At 40.5% G+C, this 21,630-nt stretch overlaps 2 protein-coding genes and 1 long non-coding RNA gene across 11 annotated transcripts in view; all 3 read left to right on the top strand.

The window, feature by feature from the left end:
* LOC120720571 overlaps positions 1 to 21,630 on the top strand; it is a 914,567-nt gene that overhangs the window by 891,521 nt on the left and 1,416 nt on the right. The gene's annotated exons all lie outside the window — the stretch shown is intronic.
* On the top strand, positions 819 to 20,373 carry pdzd3b (PDZ domain containing 3b). 8 transcript variants are annotated; one of them, XM_040013258.1, is made up of 11 exons: positions 819 to 873; positions 10,612 to 10,639; positions 14,960 to 15,024; positions 15,106 to 15,317; positions 15,412 to 15,610; positions 15,718 to 15,854; positions 15,969 to 16,173; positions 16,256 to 16,452; positions 16,588 to 16,803; positions 16,896 to 17,016; positions 17,177 to 20,373. In XM_040013258.1, exons 1-11 carry the CDS (start codon positions 837 to 839, stop codon positions 17,191 to 17,193), a joined length of 1,434 nt encoding a protein of 477 aa, XP_039869192.1. In that variant the 5' UTR covers positions 819 to 836; the 3' UTR covers positions 17,194 to 20,373. The 8 variants fall into 8 exon arrangements, 6 of the variants coding, with proteins under 6 accessions (XP_039869192.1, XP_039869211.1, XP_039869200.1 ...); XM_040013277.1 differs by lacking the exon at positions 819 to 873 and having other exon boundaries at positions 10,490 to 10,639; positions 15,412 to 15,429; positions 15,502 to 15,610; XM_040013266.1 differs by lacking the exon at positions 819 to 873 and having other exon boundaries at positions 10,491 to 10,639; positions 16,256 to 16,404.
* On the top strand, positions 6,555 to 10,108 carry LOC120722414. 2 transcript variants are annotated; one of them, XR_005693449.1, is made up of 5 exons: positions 6,555 to 6,595; positions 7,294 to 7,359; positions 7,718 to 7,873; positions 8,328 to 8,420; positions 8,718 to 10,108. It is a non-coding gene; the product is annotated as an uncharacterized LOC120722414 (long non-coding RNA). The 2 variants fall into 2 exon arrangements; XR_005693445.1 differs by lacking the exons at positions 6,555 to 6,595; positions 7,294 to 7,359; positions 7,718 to 7,873 and having other exon boundaries at positions 7,880 to 8,420.

Raw genomic sequence — 21,630 nt, 5'->3', positions numbered from 1 at the left:
GCTGAGACATGTCCGCCCATCCTTACTGCCTGTGGTCTGCCAGTTAGGAAGTTGGAGATCCACAGACACATAGATGAGCTGAGTCCCAGATGCTCCAGCTTGGTGGTGAGTGTGGAGGGAATTATGGTGTTAAATGCAGAGCTGTAGTCTATGAAGAGCATTTTAACATAATTCCCCCTTCTAGTGTCCAAGTGAGTGAGTGATGTGTGGAGGAGATGAGAGATGGCATCGTCTGTGGAACGATTTGGACGGTAAGCGAACTGTAGTGGGTCCAGTGTGTCTGGTAGTGAAGAAATGATGAAGTCTCTGACCAGGCGTTCAAAGCACTTCATCACTACTGAGGTGAGGGCTACAGGGCGATAGTCATTGAGAGAAGCAGGGTGGGGTTTCTTCGGGACAGGAACAATGATGGACTCTTTGAAGCATGTGGGGATCACCGACTGAGATAAAGAGATGTTGAATATCTCAGTGAACACTGAGATATTTCCAGTCAGTTCAACTTTAAACCCATTCTTGAAATTTTATTGCAGTTTCTGTAGCTCAGGCTTTGACAGCCTATCGCTCTTGTAAGCGGGCACACATTAGTTTTAATTAAAACCCGTTTTAACTAAAAGTCATTTGTTGAGACAGAACAGGAAGTCTTCGTACTTTCAGTCCACTGAACTTTGCAGCACAGACATTACCCACAGGAAGAGGGTGTACGCTGAAATTATCACACACAGATTAAACATTTACTGCAGTGTATCTCAAGGGGAGGAGCGCAGGAGGAGTCTCTCCATGGAATCAAAATAAATATTTGGACAGAGAGTACTCCCACTGCGGCCAAACTGTGGCACATGATAGGAAAGAAACACACCATGAAATCAAGCAGAGGTAAAACATTCAAACTTCGAGCGTTGTCTTTGTTTTTTAATCAGTCGAATCTATGTTGTCCTTTTGTTCTGGACAGTTTAACCTTATGTGCGCTTTATTTTTCTGTTTCCTTATATCAAAACGTGTATCACATTTTTTTGTTTTCTACTGTAAAGCATTTGGGATTTATTTTAACAAAGTTGCAGTTGAACAGTGTTGAATTGATTAAATAGTTAAAGTTAATGAATTATAGATTTAAAATGTTTCAAAACTGGATACTTCTAGTAAAAAAGTAGGAAAGATTAATCACAGTTTATCATTCATACTTCGAATAGCTCGTTCTAGTTTTCCCCGGACTGAGCTGAGCTCCAGGACTTTGTCTTTGAGTGTCTGCAGGATCAACGTGTCCTAGATCATTAAAAAAGGTTTCAGTGACCCATTAGCTGCACTCAAGTACCTGTAGTATACGCTGTTGTGCCCATATGTTCATGAGAGCTGCGTAGATTTGCTCTGAAATCTGGATTTCTCTGGGAGTAAATGGCTTAAGCATGCCATTTCTTTTTAATGTTTGTATTCACTTTACACTGTGACAGAGAAACAAGGACTCCACGTAGCTGGCATATTCGGCCACAGATAAGGAGTGTTGTAGATTAGAGGAGGGCGACACTTTGTGTCTCTGACTTTTCAAGTTATTATTGTGGAGCACGTTAGCTGAGTGTGTTCTTGCTCCTTAACAACAGCAGTTACTCTTAAAAGTAAAACGTTCTTTCCTGCCAGTTTTCTGTCAGGACTATTGTAATATGAGAAAAGTCTGATAATTACAGAACATCAATAACTGTCTCGGGCCTTAAGGCTATACATGCACTATATGGAAAAGGGTCCTAATGCCACAGGTGTGTAAAGTCAAGCATCTAAGCTCTTTACAAACACTGGTGGGTCGTTTTAGAGAGTTCACTGGGGTCGCCGAATGTTGAGGCTCATAAAACCCATAAAAGTCTCCACCGCTCAGCTGGCTCGATACAGCGGAGCTCCAACATCAGCACAAACACTTTAGTCCACAGAGTGTTTGTTCTTACGTAGGAAAGGCACTGCTAAAGTTTACACTGTTTCTTTTCAAATTTAAAATTTAAAGTGGTTGAAACCAATAAGAATTTAGATAAAATAGCCATTTTTATTTATTCATTTATTTATTGTTTAGTTAAATTAGCCCTGGAACAGACTGACAAACCTGGTGACAATGAAGCCTGCCTCTTGCCCAACATCAGCTGGGCCGTGCTCCTGGCTGTCTAAACTGGATAAGAGAAAATGGATGGAAAAGTATTTAAGACAGCCTTTCATTCTCATTCATTTGCTTCATTCTGTATCGGTCTTGTATTTCAGTGACAAGGTGGCACACAGTGGTCTGTTCTTGCTGTGCGTGGTGAGGTGCAGAGATAAAGCTTGAATGCCAGATAAATCCAGTTTTCTAGTAAATTGCAGTAAAAAAAATTGTTACAAGTTTAACGTTTCTGTAAAGTGGAGTTCAGTAGAATGCTGTCCAAGGGGGCGGTACCTTAGTGGGTACTGCTGTACAAGTTGATTCTGATCATCTGGATGTTTTCAGTGAGAGAAACATGTCGTCACTCATCCAGGTGACGTCTTCAGTCCCAGCTGACTGCAGGTTTCCAACCTTATAAACAGGACATTTGCACAATGTAACCAGCACCAGGAACAATGGGCTGTGAGGTCAGTTCCTTGATCATTAATATGCAAATTCTCATGAACATTGATCAACAGCCACTGATCAATAACCATGAGTCCCATTCACAGAGAGTTGGGGAATGGCTGCAATCACAGCATGTAAGATGGTGACAGATGACCTTAGACCAGCGGTCTCCAACTTTTTTTGCGCGGTTTATGCCCGACAATATTTTCATGGACCGGCCTTTAAGGTGTCGCGGATAAATACAACAAAATAAAACTAGTACCGGTACCGAAGAAAAGAAGATTTATTCATAACACACATGAACAGACCCAGGAAAACCGAGTTAACGACAAAAACGATAACAAAATAACGCTGAACACCGATAAAAACCCTGAAAACCACACATTTCACACCTGAGCCTCAACTCTCGCGGCCCGGTACCAAACGACTCACGGACCAGGACCGGTCCGAGGCCCGGGGGTTGGGGACCGCTGCCTTAGACCCCCTCCTCAATTCAGAGATGGTCTTTCCCTTGACTCCACCCTCAAACCAGCGTTCCTCCCCGTCCAGGATGTGTACATCCTCATCATTGAAAGAGTGTCCAGCAGAGGCGGAGCCAGACATTTGAAACACCCGGGGCTTAGCCCTAAAGGGTGGTATGCATGTGGGATTTTTTTTGGGGGGGGGGTGTAGAAATGACTGAATGATTAATTGGCTCTGTTTGAGTTTTGTTCAAAAAAGAATGACTTCATATAGGGAAAAATATATATCACATGTGCAGGACACCTTAAGCTAGGTTTTTAATTAAGCAGCAAGTCAGAACAAGGTCGGGGCTGTATCAAGACACAGGGACTAAACCCCAATTCAACCAGACCCAGAACTGATCCGGAATTAAAACAGGACTACAACAGTTCAAAATCAGGACTACTGAGGACTTAACCAAGACAGAACCAGAATCAGAACTAGATGATAGTAGCACTAAAAATCATCATAGACCTGCACTACACTTATTTTTTAATTCTACCAAAGTCCACTATTTAGATTGAGAAAAGTTTATATAATTATTCAGCCTTGTTGTGCGAACAAGCCTGCAGAACTTAATAAATATAGAATTTGAAAAATAACAAACCTAAAAAGAAACACTAGGTACGAGATACATGAGTACCTATGATACAGTGATACTTTTGGTAAACAACCATTTGACTAACATGTGTCTCACCTGCTCTTGTTCATCTCTGTTCTGTCCTCATTCTCCTCTCTCTCCCTCTCTGCTCCTCTCTCTCCCTCTTTGTGCTGACAATCATCAAATATACAGTTGAAACCAGATATTTACTCTTCAGATAAAAACACTTTTTTAATTGTAACATCAAATCAGACTAAATGTTTATTTTTTTTAGATTGATAAATATAAAAAACATATTTGTTAACTTTAAGAGTAAAGAGAGAAACCGTCTGTATTTCTTAATTGTAAATGGCACCAAATTGTATTCAAACTGAGCCACACTTATGGAGCTCCACAGTTGTCTTCCTGGTGTTTTGGTTGACATCTCCTGATTTTCCCATGTCAAAGAAACAGGCTCTGTGTTTTGCCTTATATGCATCCACAGCTGTGCCACCAATTTACTCACATGGACTCTACTAACCAATCAGAAGCTTCTTCAGCTCAGAATGGAATCGTCTGGAGTTTCTTATTAATTAACAATAAACTTAGTGTATATGTGCTCCTAAATTTGATCAAAGTGATAAAATAGACAGCTCTGTCTGTCTTTATTCTGACATTTAACTAATTCAAAAGATATTTCAATATTTATCTAAAACAAAACAAGTTTACTCTAAATTGATGTTTAACAGTAAAAAAAATGTTCTTGTGTTTTCCATAAAGTGTAAATATCTGGTTTAAATTGTGAATATCCTGCTGTGTATTGAAGTTCCTCTTGTTTTGCATAGAAATATACTGAACAACATACAAAGCATAATATATAAAATACTACCAGAGTTTTTTCTTTGAAAGAAGCTCCTTATGTCCATTCTTGTATATCAGTGCATAACTGAAACCGATTTATTTAGCCGTGGAGGGAAACGACTGAAAATATGAAATAAACATACGTAAGCTAAGACTCTCTAAAAAAAATAGCATTTGTTCGGCTTTTCATTTCGCCATTTGTTGATTCACTTGAAGAGCAAGTAACGTAATATGGGTCAAGTGATCAGTTTGACATCAATCTTTCGTGATGCACCGTCATATTTACATTATTTGTAAGGTACGAATGATTTTCTTTGGTACCTGCTCAAACTTCAGTTCTCCTCTGTCTGCCTGGCTGCAGTGTTGCCAACTCCTCAGTAAGGAAAATCTCTATTGGTTGTCCTAAAAGTCGCTAGAAGTCGCTAAATGACGTCATCGCCTAATTTGCATAATTGGTCATGCTAATCTAATTGTAACCTATGTTGTTGGAGAGAGAAATAACATCGTGGAAGAGACATAAAGTGAGTAAAAAACGTCCTAAATGCATTTAGAGTTTATTTAGAACTACAAATTAAATTTCTTTTAGCAATTATTGTTTTTTTTTAATGTCACAATTCCAACCCTGCTCCTTTACCCGGGCTTGGACCGGCAAGTGACCCGAAATAGGCACTCTGGTGGAGTTACTTTGTGTGTGTGTTTATAAGTAGTTTTAAACCTTGTGATCCACAAAACAGCATAACAGTAAAAGAAGAACTGACTGCGTTACAGCACCCGCTGCTTGTTGAGAGTAAAAGCAATACGTGCTTTCACGTCTTTTTTTTTAGCGACTTTTTTTTAGAGAAAAAGTTGCTAAGGGGTCTGAAAACTTGCTAAATATAGTGACAAAGTCGCTAAGTTGGCAACACTGCCTGGCTGTGCTTCTCCAACAGCGCACTAGGCAGCAGCTGCCCCGCCCCGCTTAGTGCCTGAGCTGGATCATACCAATATCAGGGGGGATTTATGCACAGTCGTAAATTCCCACAGTGTGCACTATGTGCTTCGAATATTGTGTGTAGTTTTTTGTTTTATACAGTTGTCAGCCAGGCATCTAACTATGAAAAAATTACACTCCAAAAGACCCCGGGCTTAAGCCCAGTAAGCCCCCCCCCCCCGCTCCGCTGCTGGTGTCCAGTGTAGGTGTAAATAGACTGCAGAGTCCTGGCCTGACGAGGATGCTGTTCTGTGTTGTGCCATCCGCATTCCTCCACCACACCCTTGATAAGGAGAAAGCAGAAGAAGAAAGAGAGGCAACAAATTAGTCTCTTATGAAATCTTGCTGAATATCAGTTTTGCTTTCAGATTACATCTATAAAACAACACTCATTCATACAGCGTGATGTCACGCACTTTTGGACGTTTTCAGCTTTCAGGTTTTTGAATTCCTTCAGCTTTTAGAGGACAAAGACTAAAGATAATCAAACAAAGTCAGTCCCTGTTTGATGAACCCTCTACTGACAGTCACCAGTCACATCCAGCTCTGATTGCTGAGCTGATGCCTCACCGTCTGGCGGACAGAACATTGCAGACTTTCACAGAGCCGCATGTTCAAATTAATAATGCTATTTTGTGTTTTTAATACTAGTATGCTTTAAGGTGCCAATAGCAACTGATAAAGAATAAGCTCAATAAAAATTCAAAAATGGGTAATCTTACATAGTGTGTGTGTGTGTGTGTGTGTGTGTACGTACGTATACATATATACACTCAAAAAAATGAATGAGGTGGATTGTTCAGTGTATATTAATTATTTATTTTCATTTTACTTAAAATATATGTTTTTGTTAAGTTAACATATGTTTTTCTAATCAAGTCTACGTAATTGTGTCTATTATTCAACGTACATAATACTAATGTGTTACTTGATGGCATAACATTTAAGTTAAGTCAATTAGGATCGATATACCTTGTATATCCACAAGGTGGCAGTAATGCAAAAACAGTTGTAATGAAACCGCGAAGAACAAGAAGGTTTCACGGCTTGGGCCTGCTCATGCGCAAGACTTCAAATTTAATTGAAAAAACGCTGTTTTGGCGCCAAGTTGCTGTTTCTTTGAGAGGTAAGACCACTTTTTTCTTTGACTATGTTGTGTAGTATCTACATGTTGAGCATGATTATATTTTGCGTTTGTCTTACAAGACATGTTATATCGTTTGCGTGCGCTTGTTCTACATTAGTTTTACTGGGTCCTGGACATGCTTATTTTGTAGACTGTGTAAGAAACATTTTTATTGTTTTTTGTTTTATTAAGGGATTAGCTACAGGGATTCATGGGGTTATTTTTTCAAGGGGTTATTTTTCCATTTGCTTTCTTGGGATTCCTTTTCTGTAATCCGAGAGTCGGAAATATCGAATAGGATAGCAAGGATAGCATAAAGTGACATTTAAAATCCAAAAAGTCAAGGGCGAAAGCCACTGTGACACCATTGTTCTGCTCTATCAGTAATCGGTATTATGTAAAAATGGTCTGTAAATACAGCATGTTTCCTAGCGGAGTTATACATATCAACGTAGTTATAAATTACAGCTTGTGAAAGTACACACTTAAATTTTTAAATAAAATTATTCAAGACATATGAGTGGACAGACAATGGAGGTCGACAGACCTGGTGATAATTGCTTCTATAGAAAGTTAGCACATGGCAGTGTCAATCTCTTGCTTTTCTTCTGAATAGTATTTTATTAAGTTGTAATTCAAACAATAATTTGCTTCTTGAAATTAATAATGAATTTCTTGTTTTACTTTATAAATCTCAGATCCTGCCTTTACCTGCTCCCTCCTATACTGATGTGGTGTATGTGGTACTGCTGAGCTTGTATGTGGTATGTGAACTGTTATACTTTTAAAAACAAAACTGTTTTATAAGTTAAGTTTTCTTTAGTGACCCATCCCATGCCCCTGTTATTTCTTCTCCAGATCTGAACCATTGTAAAGGTTGCAGTTCAAGGGCCTGAGGCATGAAATTATTTTCAGATCAGCTGTGATCAATATTTTTTGGAACTTGATAAATAACAATAAAAGCTGTAATGGCTCCTTTAGCATTTTGTGTAAATGTTTGTGTTAAAATTATAGCTTTAATGAGGTCTTTCTACATTAGTTTTAGTTATAAAGTATGTATATGTGTACATATAGTATGTATATTTACAGTACAGTATGTTGTGTTTGTTGACATATTTTCAGGTGGAAGCAGAATATGTGAGGATTACTACTGCTGCACATGTTCCAAGGCTTTTTGCACAACTTGACCAATACACTGACCAGCTCATAAAAGTCTTCAAGAAAAAAGGAGGCGTTGCAGGGAAGAAAATTAGACAAACTTTGGCCCCAGCCACACAGGTGCGTTATTCTGTTGGTAGCAAAATATTATGGCTAATAAGATCATTTTCAAGTTTAAACAGCTAGTGTATGGTAGCTGCACAGTGCACTTACATTTATATTAAGCAAGACAAAGTTTGGTACTCAAAACGTTGGAAAATTTAAATTACCTAAACATATATGTAAAATCTGATCCCTCGATTTAGGTTAAACCAGAAGTGAATGTTTTTATGTTATGTTTTGAATGCAAAAAAGATGATGTATTAGTTTGTCTATACCTCCATTATGGACATATATAATGTGGTGGAAACCCTGCCCAACAGGTTAACTATTCATGTCCATGTGATGATTAGTTGGTCTTGTGTTCATGTCTATATGTGCAGTGGATATGTCATTCATTTTACGTATAATGTGAGTTTGTGTCATCCTAAAGTATATCTGTTTTCTCTTCCTGTATCTCTGCCACTCTCTACAGAAGGAAACTATTGAAAAGGGGAGGGAGTGTGTCCTCAGGGCACTACCTTTTTACCTGAATGAAGACCCAAGCATCCTCTTCAAAGAATAATTGGTTGGTAATTTTAGTTTAGTTTTTTATCTGTATTAAACCAAATTTTGAATAACTAATGTTGTTGCATGTTGTAATGTTGTTGTTGTTGTAATTTGCATGGAACCTGTTTAAATGTTTTGGGAAATCTTCTTGTATACCCAAACTATTTATATTTATTGTTGAATCTGTAGTCTAAAATAGTTGCGCACTGGGGTGCATGTTCCTAATATTGTGTTTACGTCATTAAAGGGTAGCTTTGGCCCTTTTTCTTTCTTTTTTTAAAACTGGATGCCATTTTTCTATGTTTTTGTGTCTAAGCTACAGCTGTTCAGAGGGAGCTGGAACAAATTACCCTTGCTATCTTTACCATCAAAAGAGCTGATGCCAGCACTCCTCCAGCCGATGTGGGTATAACCATATAGTGTGTCCTGCATGACCTGGAAGACCTGGCCTCTGCATGTGCACTCTTAATGGATGGGATATATGCACTGAATCTCAGTTAACCTCGAGACTGAAAGCTTTCTTTGAAGTACTTCAGAAGCTCTTCCTTCATCTGTATGTCAGCAGACTCTTGACCAAGGTACAGTTGCTCAAGAATACACTGAATGAATAAGCCAACCCTTAATTTGGATGATGAATGTTCTGTCAGATGGATTGAAGTTTTTCGGAGGCTGAATGGGAATAAAATGGTAATTTGTAAATGACAGATAAAGGGAAAATTACATTTAAGAGAAATTTAGAACATTTTGAAAAGTTTGTAAACTACTACAATTTGAGAGATTTTACTCTTGTGGGGGGGCTAGTAAGAGACAATCAAAAGTATTGAGATTTAAAGGATTTAATTGAGAGATGATACTGCACCAGAAATGTTGAAGGGTGGTGTGTATATTAGCGTTCAAGGCATATTGTTATGAGGTGGAAATATGTTCATATTCAGTTTGTGTTACATTGTGTGCATTTTAAAGGTAATTGCAATACATACTAAGAATAAGGGTAAGTTAGGAATGCAGGATGAATGTATATTTTGCGGACTTTTAAAGACGAACAATTGTTTCCATGTTAAAATGTTTACATCTGAAGTTTTTTGCCCAAACACTGGTAAAATAAATGTTGACAGTGGCAAGTGTTAAATGGTTACTGCTGTGCTGTTGCAAAAAAACTGAACGCTGACAAGCTGTTTTATTGTTAGATCATAATGTTGGCATGTTTTGTTAAAGTTTTATTTGGGATGGTGATGTAATTTTCTTTGATTGCTAATATCAGTGGACTTATTATTATTATTATTATCATTATTATCATTACATTAATTTTTTTTTAATTGTGGCTGTTGAGGTGGACACTTCACTTTGCATTGTTAAAGGAAAGCACTTCATTGGCGTTGTGTTACTGGACTGACCCTAAGCAATCATTGCAAATAGCAACTTTGCTATCCATTTTAGACACTAAAAGAAAAAACACTCCACAGACCTTACTAGCATCACATGTGCATAACTCAAGTGTCATCTTATCAATGTGTTATGTGATCTTCAATGTTTTTTTTTTTTCTTCTATTTCTGGCAGATACAGACATTTAATTTAAAGTCTTGATGTTGCATCTGTCTACATACTGTTAATTACTAACCCTAATGAGCTGTTGTGTTTTATTTTGGACTGGGTTTACACAAATGCTCACTGAATGTGTTGGCAATAAAAGAAATTTTAAAAAATAAGTTGGATGTACTTAATTCATTTGTGTGGAACCTGTTGACAAAATAGATTTATGTAAAACTAATTAATAAAGCACAAGGTGGCTGAAAATATAATATTTGAATTAATCTAACTTAAATTTAACATTTTACTGCCACAAATAAGAAATGTGTTGAAGTAACTAATCTAAACTATCTAACCTGTAAATATATCATCTATGTTCATACAACATAACTTGATTTAGTTAGTCTTAAATATGTCTTGTTAATCTTAAGTAGTTTTTTTAAATTAGATGAACTAAAGATTTTTGCTTTAAACTAACATAATTCAATTTCGTGGAACCTGTTGACAAAATAATTTTAATTAAAGTCAACGTTTCATTTTTTTGAGTGTACATACATATACGTACGTGTGTATATATATGTATATATATGTGTGTATGTGTATATATGTATGTATATGAAATAAATGTACTGTTTAAATGTCATACATACAGTTACTTTGATATTCACTGCAATTTCTGCAGGTTTGGTGGCTGACGGTGGTTTGAGAGAGTAAGTCCGCATTTCATTTCATTTCTTGCATTAATGCGTTTGACTTATTTCAGTGGTCATTCCAATTTCACTGTAACAGCTAATAAAATATGATGGTCAGCATGAAAATGACCACACACACATCCTCTCAGCACTATTTCTGAGTAACTACACAGTTTGACAGGATTGTGTTTGACTGTGTGAGAGATCGACACGGCACCGTTTCAGATCCCTCAAAACAAACCAAGAATCTTTTTAAAAAATCAAGTTATAATTGTGCAGCTTTAAAAACAACTAAGCTGAAGTTATAATGGCAACATAAGTGACACATCAATACATCAATCAATACATCATAAATATAAAACAAACAGATGCAAACTCAATCTGAACAAACCAACAATAACCAAAATTGACCCGACAGCCTCGAGACACACAAGGGGAAACATAAAACATCAAATGATCTAAGAGCAAAAAACACAAGCAACCTTTTAATCGCTTCTTTAACTTAACAGTAAACAAATACAAAATAACAAAGTATATAACTCAAGAATCAGAGAAGATTACTTTTGTATCTTTGACTAGTCATTTAGCAAAATGTGGCATGCACCAATCAGCACTTCCTGTAATATTCTAGGGCCCATCCCAGGCTCACTTGATGCCAGCACTAGTAAAAGAGGGAAAATAAAACACAAGATAAATTTAACAATTCAGTATGAGGAATAAAAGTGAACTAAATGAGTGAACTATACAGGTCATCGGGTGTTCAAGATGGGCTTTACGTCTACCAACAACTGCTCACACTGCCAAACCAATTCACCGGACAATTATATCCACGCTCTTTGGTTCTGTCCACCAGTTCAGAAGTTTTGGCGCGAGATATGTGAAGACTTATCGAAGTGTCTGAAATGTAACATTCCAACTTCCCCCTTAGTGTGTTTGTTGGGCAGCTTAGATAATGTCACTTCAGATAAGAATATAGCCCATATGGTTTTCACTGCCCTATGCATAGCCAAGAAAACAGTCCTCATGAACTGGAAAAATAAAAATGATCTTAATTCTAACCAATATAGAAATTATCTATTAGATTACATTAGTCTTGATACAGCCTCTGCCACCACATCAGATCAATTGCTCTGGGCTCCTTTGATCAGCTCCATCACCTAGTGGGGGTGGGGGGGTCTTAGTTTGGTCCCGCCTTCACTGTTGTGATTGATGTGGGGGTAGGGACAGGCTTAGGGCGTCGGGGGGTTCCCCAGGAGCATCTTCCTTGGAGGGCTCAACCCGGGGTAGCGGTCATGGCCTATGAAGGGCTCTGTTGGCTCTTAGGTGACTGTTTCCTCGCGGCTGCGTGCAGCGGGGCTAGGGGAGGGTCTGTGCTGACGGACGTGGGTTACTGACCTGGTAGCCTGGCTGCCCCTGGGTGGGTCCGGGATGGGCGTGAGGTTCTGGGGCTGCTCCGTCTCCGGGCTGGGGCCCTTGCTGGGCCTTGGGGGCTTTGGTCCTGGTTGGTGTGTCGCCAGGGTTGTGGGCAGGTGGGTGTATGGGGGCTCAGCACTGGCGCGGGGTGCTGCCAGTGCATCGAGCCACCTGGGGGGCTCTTCGACTGGTGGGGGCTGTTACATCTTGCAAGAGCTCTCCTCTCTCCAGGAACTCATTCTGCAGAAGGGGGAGATATAGGGGAGGTGGAGGAAGATCTCAGCCTGGGCGTCTATTGTCTTGCGTAGTCTGGAAGATGAGTGGATGACGGGGTGGGTGCAGTTTTCTCTGAGGTGGGGTCGGGTGGGCTGTCCCGGGCTCTGTGGGGCCGGGCGGCACTGCTGAACTGGGTCCTGGTCCGGATGGGCCTGGGCCCCCTTGCCCTGGTGGGTCGCAGAGTGTGGGGGTGCCTACTGGGGTCAGCGGGGGAGCTGGCCCCAGGGAGGGGCCACTTGCCCCTTCCTTCCTTCCCTCCCTATCTCCAGCTGCCTCCCTCTTCCCGCTCCACCACAACCACCCACACATGCAGGGCCTTGGGGTAAAGGTGCGTCACCAGGGTGCAGGGGAGGCACCCCCCCCCCCCCCCCCCCCCTCTGTCCCCTTCTGGCTGCCTCTGCCTCAATTTTATCTCACAACTTAGACATTCACATTACTCACACTCTCATAACTAGGGATGGGTATTGATAAGATTTTCATTATTCAGATTCCATTTTCGATTCTGTTTAACGATTCAATTCTCTTATCGATTCTTTTTAAAAAAGGAGAACACTAAGGTCGATTAGCTTAGAACTTTGTTTTATATCTTCTCTTTGAACAAGATAGAAATTTAGGAGTAACATGGCCTTACAAACCCAGCAGTGAGATCTTAAGAGATCCACAGCCTACGGCTCTTCAATGGGGCGTCACAGGGTCCCCAGGAAAAAAAATTGTAAATGTAAAATAATAAAATAAATATTCTTCTGTAGCAATAACAAAGTATAACATAAATTATTCTGTAGCAATTAGACAAGAATATCCAGTAATGTCCCTGCCTACAATTAAACACATTCACTTACTGAAAATCATCTGCTGTGGCAAATGGGTTCAAGCCTTTGACTACAAACTGAGTCTCTGCTCGGTGACATTCGTCTATCCGGCCTGAAAGGAGACGCTACCGGTAGACTGCAGCGAGAACTGCCAGCATCTGAGCCAGACTCTGTCTGTCTCATCATGGTCACTAAATGCACAGTGATGGCAGGTTTGTAATAAGGCAGATCGCGCTAACATAATATGCACTGTTAGTTGATTATTTACCTGCCGCATTAACGGGAGAGGACGTGCAAACGTTACCGCTGCTGCTGGGTTGAGATTCACGAGTCTGGAGCGGAATTAAAAACACGACATTCATCTAAGGTCATCGTGTGTTTTGTGAGCAAATGCTTTTGCATATTTGTAGTGTTTCCTCCCTTAATTGAGGGCTATCAGGAGGGGCTGTGCGCTTACCTGCTGCTCTCTGGCAGGTAGCTCCATGCCCTCCTGGGTTTTAAAGGCACCTTAGAACACACATCCATCAACACTACATATGAGCGGGTGGAGGGAGGTTTGGAGTCGTCACACCCCCCGTTCTCTGTTGCCTGCTGGGGGGGGGGGCTGGGAGGAGAAGTTGGCCACCCCCCGGCTTCTGCTCCGCGGCTGCTGAGTGAGCCCTCATCTGGGACTCTCCTCAGCTCTTTCTGGGACAGTGGCGCAGCTGCCCCTCTGTTGGTCTTCCTTGGTCTCTTGTGTTCTGGGGGCCTCTGGATGTCTGGAGTTTTGATCTCCTCCATACCTGCTTCATGCCCTGGAGGACGGGGCTGTGGCCCCCCCACACCCTCTAGCAGATCATTACATGAAGGAACCTTTTAAAAACAAGCTCATGCTCACAGGTGTACACACGGGTGATCACACACACAAACTACACCCTTTTTGGCTCCTACCTCAAAGCACACTGTGTTCTGTTGATCTTACGTGCTGCACAATAATGTTTAATATTTAGTATTTACTGTTATATTCACATAGATCATCGCGATGATGTTGTTTATTATATTGCTCTGTTCTTTTGCTTGTTTTCTCTTTTTTTCTTTCTCAGCAGGTGATCCAGGTGATTGATAGATGCATTTTTGTCTGTTTGTTTAGTTTTTTTTTGTTTTTTGCCCTTTATCCCCGTCCCTCTTCCCCGCTGTTTTTCTTTCCCCCAGTCACGTCTGTCCCGTGTGTAGCAAGTGAAAATAAAATAAAATAAACAGTAAAAGGTGAATCGAATAGACCAATACAGCGAGGCTGGGACGGTCCATTTGGTAAAGTAAATCCGTTGGGCATCTTTCTTTGCCTTTAGACAAAAATTCTGATGCAAAAGAACCAAACGGGACAGGCGGGAAAAAAAAGAAAAAAGAACTAAATGTGAACGCGGCAAGAAGATTATGGTTCAACATTTTTGTTTTCTTTATGTTCATGTATGTCGTGATGTGCAATGTGTATCAAAACTAACACAACACCAGTGTGTTACGTGACCTCTAGATGCACGGGGTTACCAACTTTACAGATGTATAACTGTCAGTGACTCTACCACCGTTTGGATGGCTCAGCATGCTGACTTTTGGAACCGTGTAATCTTTAAAACTCTCGATACAAGATCAGACCATTTATTAAATATGTAAAGTGCAATTAAAGTGCACTTTGCATAAACTTTACTGCATTACATGTAGAAAGACACAAAACTAGAAGCAACACCGTGATTACAGTGCATTACTGCACACACTGCATTGCACACAGAGCGAGAATTACTTTAATAATTTCCATTAAAACCTACTATGAAGTTGTAATTAAAGTACGTGTCTCTCTTTTAAGGAAATTTACATTTAATCCTAAAGAGGGAATAGACAACCCAGCGATGGTCATCACAGATGATGCAGGTACCCCGCTTGCCTGTGTAGTAGCCATTGGGCAAAGCCTGCTTGCTTTATGACAGCTCTCTTGTGTCTCTTCTGGTTCAGGCTCTGTGTGGACGCCCATCCCACGCTCGTGTATCCTTAAACGCGAGGATGGCGAGTTCTACGGCTTCCATCTGCGTGTGGAGAGGGGCCGTCAGGGACACATAATTAGACATGTGGTATCAGGTGGGGTCGCAGAGCGTAGCGGCCTTCGAGACGGAGACAGACTGCTAGAAGTCAACAACTGCTATATTGATGATGTTCCTCACCCTGAGGTAAGACAAGCTTCCTTCATAGTTAAATAGAAACCAGAGAAGCAACACAAAGCTGTCTAACTGGATCTGTCACGTTTCCAAATGTATAAATCAGGTGGCTAGGAAGATAAAGGTAAGCGGACGCCAGTTGTGTTTATTAGTGCTGGATGGAGAGGATTATGAACGGGCTGTGTCCCGAGGTCAGGACCTGCAACGTCTGGCCCACATGGATGAGAGCTGCAAACCACCCAGGCTTTGTCACATCACCAGGGATCCTGTCTCAGGTCTGGGCATCACCGTTACTCCTTTGGAAGGTAAAACGTCTCCCTGTAATCACAAGAAGCCTAAGATTTGAGATCAGATGTCCGGGTCGAAGTCTGTGCAGTGTTATTCAGATGCTGCTCCTGTTTCGGCTCCGTAGGAGAGAAAGGTCGCTTTGTAGTGAACCCAGTGGCAGGAGGTGCAGCTGAAAAGGCAGCAGTGCGTCAGGGAGATCGGCTGGTGTGGATAGATGGAGCGATGGTGTCTGATCTCACACACTCCGCACTCAGCAAAATGGTTTGTGGACTTTTTGTAACTGTTTTCATAGATTTTTGCCTCGGAGTGATGCAGCAGATAATACATCAGGTTATCTTTGGTCTAACAATAATATCTCCATATATTTTATTGTAGATGAAGAAATGTGGTGATCACATCACCATCTTAGTGATCGACAGCGAGAGTGAAAAGAAGTACACGCAAAGGCGGCTCCCCATCCTGCCCACCATGGCTACCCCTCATCAGCTACCTTATAGAGCCCGAACACTCCACCTGACCTCTGTGTCTGAGAGCTTTGGTTTTCTTCTACGGCTGGAGAAAGTGCCATCAGGACGCACATGTGAGATGATGAAAAATTGCTGAAAACTGAATCATTTTCACTGTTTTGCTGTTAAATAAACTGGGTACATATTAACCAACAGATCACGTCCTGCGTGAAACGACCAGAGGCAGTCCTGCAGAGAGGGCGGGTGTGAGGGATGGAGAGCTGCTGCTGGAGGTCAACGACGAGTCAGTGGAGTCACTGAAGCACGAGGAGGTTGTGGACAGAGTGAAGCTGAGCGGACGAGAGGTCCGTCTCACCACCATCACTCCCAAGGGGCTAGAGTTTTATACGCAGGTGGCCATCACTTACCACATACGTGCACTGCTTTTCCAGTTGATTCAAGTGTACATCGAGGGTGGTGCACCCATTTGGAGGCCACACCTGATACTGGGATATTGTTACGTCTTTCCTTTGTTTTCTCTCCTGCAGCTGGGTCTGTCTCCGCTTCTTTTCTGTGAGGATGATGCAGCTGATGAAGGAAAGGAGAGTAGTGTGCTGACTTCTGTAGAGGAGAACTCACCACCAAAGGAAACGCATGTCTCAAGTAATCTTAGACTCTGCTCTCTCCAGAAAGGCCCTTTGGGATTTGGCTTTAAATTAGGCTGTGACCCACAGAGTCCTGGGACTTTCATCAGTCAGGTTTTAGTGGGTTTTTTTGCATAAACACACACACAGAAAAGTCACAAGCTTCAGTTTTGTGTCAAATCTTGTAAACTTTTTTTTACTCGGCCTCGTAGGTTGCTTCTGGGGGTCCTGGGCAGAGTGCTGGACTGCTTGTGGGTGACGTAGCGATGGAAGTCAATGGACAAAGTGTGGAAGGAAAACCTCTGGAAGATGTGACTATGCTTGTGGAAGAAGGTGGGCACATTCCTTCATTGCTAGTCACACATACGACACGCTACACCAAGATGGAACAGACTGAAGCACCCAGCAAAGATGTCACTCGCACAGAGGTGGCAAAACAACTAAACTGAATTCATCAGCAAGCACAGTTTTTAACTTTGTGTTTGTATCTCAGCAGGAGGAAGACGATAACGAGATCTCAGCTTTGTGAGCGGAACAGATATAAACCTCGAAGACATTTCCCAGCACGATGCTCCCACTCAAGAATTCCAGATTTTAATCCTTGCCAACATTTTCAACACACACAACTTCACTTAGATAGGATGCAATCAAACTAGAAACAAAATGCTTCACGGCTTAAACGACTCTCTGGTTAAACAACAACAAATGGCCCTCCCCCCTCCCATATTATGGTGGACTTGAAGCTCTTTCCCCCCACGTCCACTGCTTAAACAGTTTTTTGTGTTTAATGCTACTTTAAACACCTGACTGATCAAATTCTCCCATCACAAGAAAGATTTTTGAAAGCCTGAAAACAGACCAGATGCAAGTACGAGAGCTCTCTCAGATGACAGAACCCGTTAAAGGCATTTGTATCATATTTGATACATTTAATAGTTTTTGGGACTTGTGATCTTTTCCCCTGAAAGAGCAAAATGAATTACACAAAACATTCTTGATTAAAAAAAACAAAAAGATGTAGCAAATATTGTGCAATTAAATCAATTTCATCAACACTCCAATAAAAAAAATAATGATGTTCAGGCTTTATTAATAACACTGAGTGTTGCAGGCAGGATTGGACCCAAACGAGGTGAACTTAAGAAACTCGGTTTATTACAGGAAAATAAGAAGAACAAAAACTAACTGAACTGGGAAAACAAATAAACTAACAGGCAGGCAAACAGAAGACACAGCGAGACCAAGGGTGAGCAGACATTAACAATACGACAGAGAACAAAGGAAACACAGGGCTTATATACACAGGGAGTAGTCAGGGAATGGAAAACAGCTGGGAGGGATTGGACTGACGAGGCAGGTAAAACTGAACACCCTGACACCAGACACGAACCTTCAAAGCAAAACAGGAAACAAGAAACAATTTACAAGGACGCAGACTGACACTGATCTAAATCTAGAATAATAATCAAAATAGCACAACTACAGAACCAAAGCATAAATCATAATACAGAAATATACCAAAATATAAGAAAGTGACCCAGAACCGTGACAATGAGGAGAAGAAATCACACTTTTGTTGTGTGGCTTTTCATAACAGGTGAATTCTCCAGAACAGTCCCACATATACGATACACATAAAAGTAGAAACACAATTCAAACTACAGTAATATGCACATTTTATTGTATTTTTTCTAAACGTTTATCTGAAAATGTCATTTACATCAGTGAAAACGCACTTGGAGTGCAGAGGATGCTTTTTTAGTGCCTGTAATGAACTGCACAGACAAAGACACAAAACAAAGAAAATGAAAATAATAATGAAGTTTCCAGTGATTTTCTCCTTTGAGACTATAATTCCCAACTTTGTACATCTACAAAAATTCTTTAGTCTAGATTTTCAGCTTTCCTCCTTCCAGCTCACTCATCCTCCTAACGTTTGATGATGTCGTTTTTCTTTTTAAAGAAAATAAAATCCTGGAGACTTTGTTTTGCAGCAAAACAAAACAGTAATCATTGTTTAACAAAATATGAACATTTTATTGGGCAAAATGAGCTACAAGGTGAAAAAAATCAAAAAGGAATGTTTCCATATGAGGAGGCTAATACGACTAATGCAGTTATTCATATATACATATGTGTATATGTGCTTCAAGAAAGCAGAGGATTAACCATACAAAGAAACAATATGTTCGGTTTTTCTTTAAGCAGGACAAAATGATTAGTGAAACTAAAATATAACAGCTGGTCACTTTTAACAGGAGAAACCTTCAGTAAGAACCAGGCTCAGAGAGGAGCAACCAGGCTCCGGCTGGGGGTGAGGGGAGACAGGAAATGAGAAACAAAACGAGAGCAGAGAAAAACAGGACAAAACACACACGACAAGCGTTGATGACAATCAGCTGTGATGTCCAAACACACTGTGAGTGAGACTGAAACACTCAGTGCACTGAGCATCGTCCCATGATGCACTGAGCAACAGTCTTGGGCTATAATTCTTATCCAAGTGATCCATCAAGGAGGAAGGTTTAGAGTCTAATCTGCGTCTGCATGTCTCGGGATGTTGTCACCAGGATAAAAAAATACTATTAAAAAATTGAGTTGGACTGTTCCAAAAGCCAGTGTCAGCCTCTCCCTGACAGCTCCGCTTTATGCATGCTTATTAATCTGTCACACCATCAGTGGCTCGTGGTCACTTAAAGCCTATGTACTACAGAGGCAGAGCAGCATTCAGTCCTAGCTGCCTTTCTTGGCAGATCTCTGCTTTCTCTGCAGCGAGACAGCTCAAAACCTTTTATCAGTCTTTCCTGACCTGGTGCTCCTATATAATCTGCTATGATGGGAAAAGCTTGATTTACATTAAAAACATCTTGTTGTCTAAATACCCTGAAATTTGTTGTTATATTGAGTCAGAAATGTAAAGAATTATAAATGCTGCATAGTATCGTTCTTAGTCATGAATGGCTTTCACTGGAATACGTCCGTCCTGTACGTACAAAGGGAACAACAGCTCCTGTGTTGCACTGGTACATTGTCTTATCTAATGTATGTTTATCATGTTAAAAGTCTGACTTATTATTCAAATGACCATTTTTTCAAAGACAGAAAAAAGATAAGTTGATTCTAATGATAGACTATCCTTTCAACATTTATTTCTGTACTCAGTTTAATTTAATGTTTAACGTTAATGTTTAACGTATGTCCCATGGTTTAATAAAAATCACATTAAAATTATGTGGTGCTACAAGAAAAAGCTTTTGAGAATCTCATATGATTACAGCACGTCCAATCTTACCTGTTATTTGGAAAAATAATGCTGGGAAAGTCATTTGAGTTCTTGCCTAGCTCAATGCAGGAAGTAAAAACATTCTCTCCAGAGGTGGAAGAAGATCTCTCCCACACGTTTCACCAGATATTACTGAGTATCAGAAGCGTGCCATCTCGTCTAACCTCACTGGTACCTGTCCTAGCCTGTGCAACATGCGCTTCCTCCGTCTGTAGAGTTGCAGCGATAACTAATGCTTGCTTCGCCTTTGCATCGTCCTCTTATCACAAAAATGAGTGACCTTGTCTCATTTTTGCAAACATAAACTGAGCACAAAAATTGAGGCAATTTGTGTTTGTTCAGTCTTTTCTTTGTTGTAACTATGCTTCTTGGCAATAAAGGTCTTATTGCTGGAAAGCCTGTTTATTTCCCCTTCAATGGTGTCACGTTTGTAAGGAAAATGTGGGTTGAACAGCAGAGTTGAGTATGTGGGCTGTGGCCATGAAAAACTCATCGAATGTTCTTTGCCAATGCCAGACAGCTTATTCTGCTACTGACACTTGTTGGGTGTCATTTACTGAATTCACAACAGCCTGGCAACTCCTGGTCACGCACTGCAACTCAGCCAGTGTGTGACCAAGGTGGTGTTGGGTTTTAGTTCATTCCCAAAAGAAAAATTAAAAGATATTCTGTAGAAAACATCCAAGATGTTGGGCCTAAATACCCCCATCATGAAGTTTTGCACTCAAGCTTGTATCTTCTTCTGACTTCTACAAGTTCATTTTTAGTTTAAGCTCAAGCCCCAAACAGTCATTTTATCCTGTTTTCCTACAACAGAAATATTTCTACACTTACACGACACATTTTGACACTCACACTGTTCAATGCTTTTATTTTGAAATTTGTCAATCCAGGAAGCCAAATGGAAAACAAAGTACAGATTTTATTTGAAGAACAGAGTCAGCAAGTTTTTAGCCCATGAAACAGTTCAGCAAACAAAGCAACAAAAATGCGCTTTAGGAAGCAAAGTGTTTAAAATAGCGAATTACTGGTGAAAGACTCGCCCGAGTTTCCTTAATTTAATTTGTCCAGAAAGGAAACGTAAATCATGAGCCTGAGGAATGCTTGAAACTTTATGCAAAACACTCGTAGGGGGTGTGAACAGAAACCAAACAGCCAACAAACGGTATCCACTACGTGAAGAATGGCGCCATCTCGTGGCCTCTTTCTGTCACTACACCTTCAAAGATTTGTGAAAAATGCTTGAAAGTGACGTTTTTTCACCAGCAGAGCAGCTTCAGTCGATGACGTCACTGAAGAGCCAGAAAACTACCAAGTTAACCTGTGACGTTCATCATCATCATCATCATCATCGTTATATTTGGATAGTTGGTGGAGAAATATCAGTAAACAGTTGGCAGCGTTCCTCGCAGCATTCAATAGCGATTAGTCTACATTTTCTCCGCGTTTTTAAAGAGCTGAAAGACTTCACAGCATTTTAAGGACTTTGTCATCACTCTGGACATTTTAAAAGTTTGAAACCAGTCAGCTAAAGTTTGAGAGCTGTGCTGCTTTAGTTTCCTGCAGACTGTTTTCATCCCAGAAGAATGGACAGAGGAGACGGACGAAGAGACAACCCGATTCAAAGTAAGAGCGTGATCGGTTGGAAGGCTACTGTTATTCCC

This window comes from Simochromis diagramma, unplaced genomic scaffold, assembly GCF_900408965.1.
Source record: "Simochromis diagramma unplaced genomic scaffold, fSimDia1.1 OVJJ01000123.1, whole genome shotgun sequence".
Classification (NCBI taxonomy): Eukaryota; Metazoa; Chordata; class Actinopteri; order Cichliformes; family Cichlidae; genus Simochromis; species Simochromis diagramma.
The sequence above is the reverse complement of the archived record's forward strand: the minus strand, read 5'-3'. Positions and strand labels throughout refer to the sequence as shown.

What these genes read in the sequence shown, in the direction of transcription:
- pdzd3b (XM_040013233.1), top strand. Translation starts at nt 10,554, where the DNA reads ATGTACTGTTTAAATGTCATACATACAGTTACTTTGATATTCACTGCA. An exon ending in ACTCCGCACTCAGCAAAATG is followed by an intron (nt 15,855 to 15,968) that starts GTTTGTGGACTT and finishes ATTTTATTGTAG; the next exon opens with ATGAAGAAATGTGGTGATCA. An exon ending in CTTTCATCAGTCAGGTTTTA is followed by an intron (nt 16,804 to 16,895) that starts GTGGGTTTTTTT and finishes TCGGCCTCGTAG; the next exon opens with GTTGCTTCTGGGGGTCCTGG.